Consider the following 1,073-nt stretch of genomic DNA (forward strand, 5'->3'; position numbering starts at 1 on the left):
GGCCACCTCCCGGAGCCCAGGAGAGGGCGCCCGCGACTCCCAGCGCTGCTGCCACCCAGCGGGCCGCCCCGCGCAAGGAGGCTCCGCGGGCCGACGTGTAAGGGGCAGAGACGGCTCAGAACGCCCGAGATCTGCCGCCATGTTCCAGTATAGCATGGGGCCGGCTCCCCATGACCGACTGCGGTTCGAGTTCCGGACCTGGCGGCTTGCTTTCTCACTTGTCCCCTGCTCTTGCTCTGTCCCTCTCTGGTTACATTTAAAAGTAAATAAATAAAATAATTTAAAAAAATTTTAAATACCATGGGGCTGGCAGGTGGCGTGGTGGTTGGGGTGCTGGACTCCCACATGGCCGACCGAGGTTCAAGTCCTGGACCTGGTGGCCTGCTTTCTCACTTTCCCTCTCTCTCTCTCTTACTCTGTCCCTCTCTGGTCAAATTAAAGTAAATAAAGTTAGATTTAAAAAAATAAAAAAACGCACGGGGGGTGGAGCAGTGGTCGCGCAGGTGGCCTCCCACATGGCAGACGGCGGTTTGAGGCCCAGACCAGGTGGCTTGAAACTCATGCCGGGCGTCTGCACGCGTGGCCAGGATCCCAGAAGGGATAGCGGCAGGCCATCGCCCCAGGGGTTAAGCCCTCACTTTCCCTCTCTCTGTCTCTGTGTCTCCCTGCAAGCACACGCGCCCTAAGACAGAAACTTCAAAAACACAAGACGCACGCACCAGGTGCGCGTGCGTGCCCCAAATCCCGAGAGGACAGAGAAGGACTGGGGCGGCCACCCCGGGTGCGTTCTCTGTCTCTGTCTCTGTCTCTCTGCGGCGAGTGCACGCGCCCTGGAGCCAGTTAGAACCGCCGTGGGGAGCCCGCGCGCCCCCTGCAGGCCGGCCGCGCACCTGCGTGAGCAGCATGAAGGCGTTGTCGGCGCGCAGGTTCTTCTTCAGGAACTCCACGCAGTGGGCCTCGAGCGCCGGCACCGCGTACTTCTTCGCCGTGTACAGCGTGGTCATGACGGTCTCCGGCCCGATCTGCACCTCGTCGGAGTAGAGGAACCTGCGGCCACAGGGCGGCGAGCCCCG

At 61.3% G+C, this 1,073-nt stretch overlaps 1 protein-coding gene across 1 annotated transcript in view; it reads right to left on the reverse strand.

The window, feature by feature from the left end:
- Window positions 1–1,073, reverse strand: part of BTBD2 (BTB domain containing 2) — a gene marked incomplete at its 5' end in the record, with an annotated part of 15,077 nt that overhangs the window by 3,752 nt on the left and 10,252 nt on the right. The window contains 1 exon segment of the mRNA XM_006172232.2: window positions 891–1,047. Coding sequence (XP_006172294.2) covers window positions 891–1,047 — 157 coding nt within the window.

Source organism: Tupaia chinensis, unplaced genomic scaffold (genome assembly GCF_000334495.1).
Source record: "Tupaia chinensis unplaced genomic scaffold, TupChi_1.0 Scaffold149964_2, whole genome shotgun sequence".
NCBI lineage: Eukaryota > Metazoa > Chordata > Mammalia > Scandentia > Tupaiidae > Tupaia > Tupaia belangeri.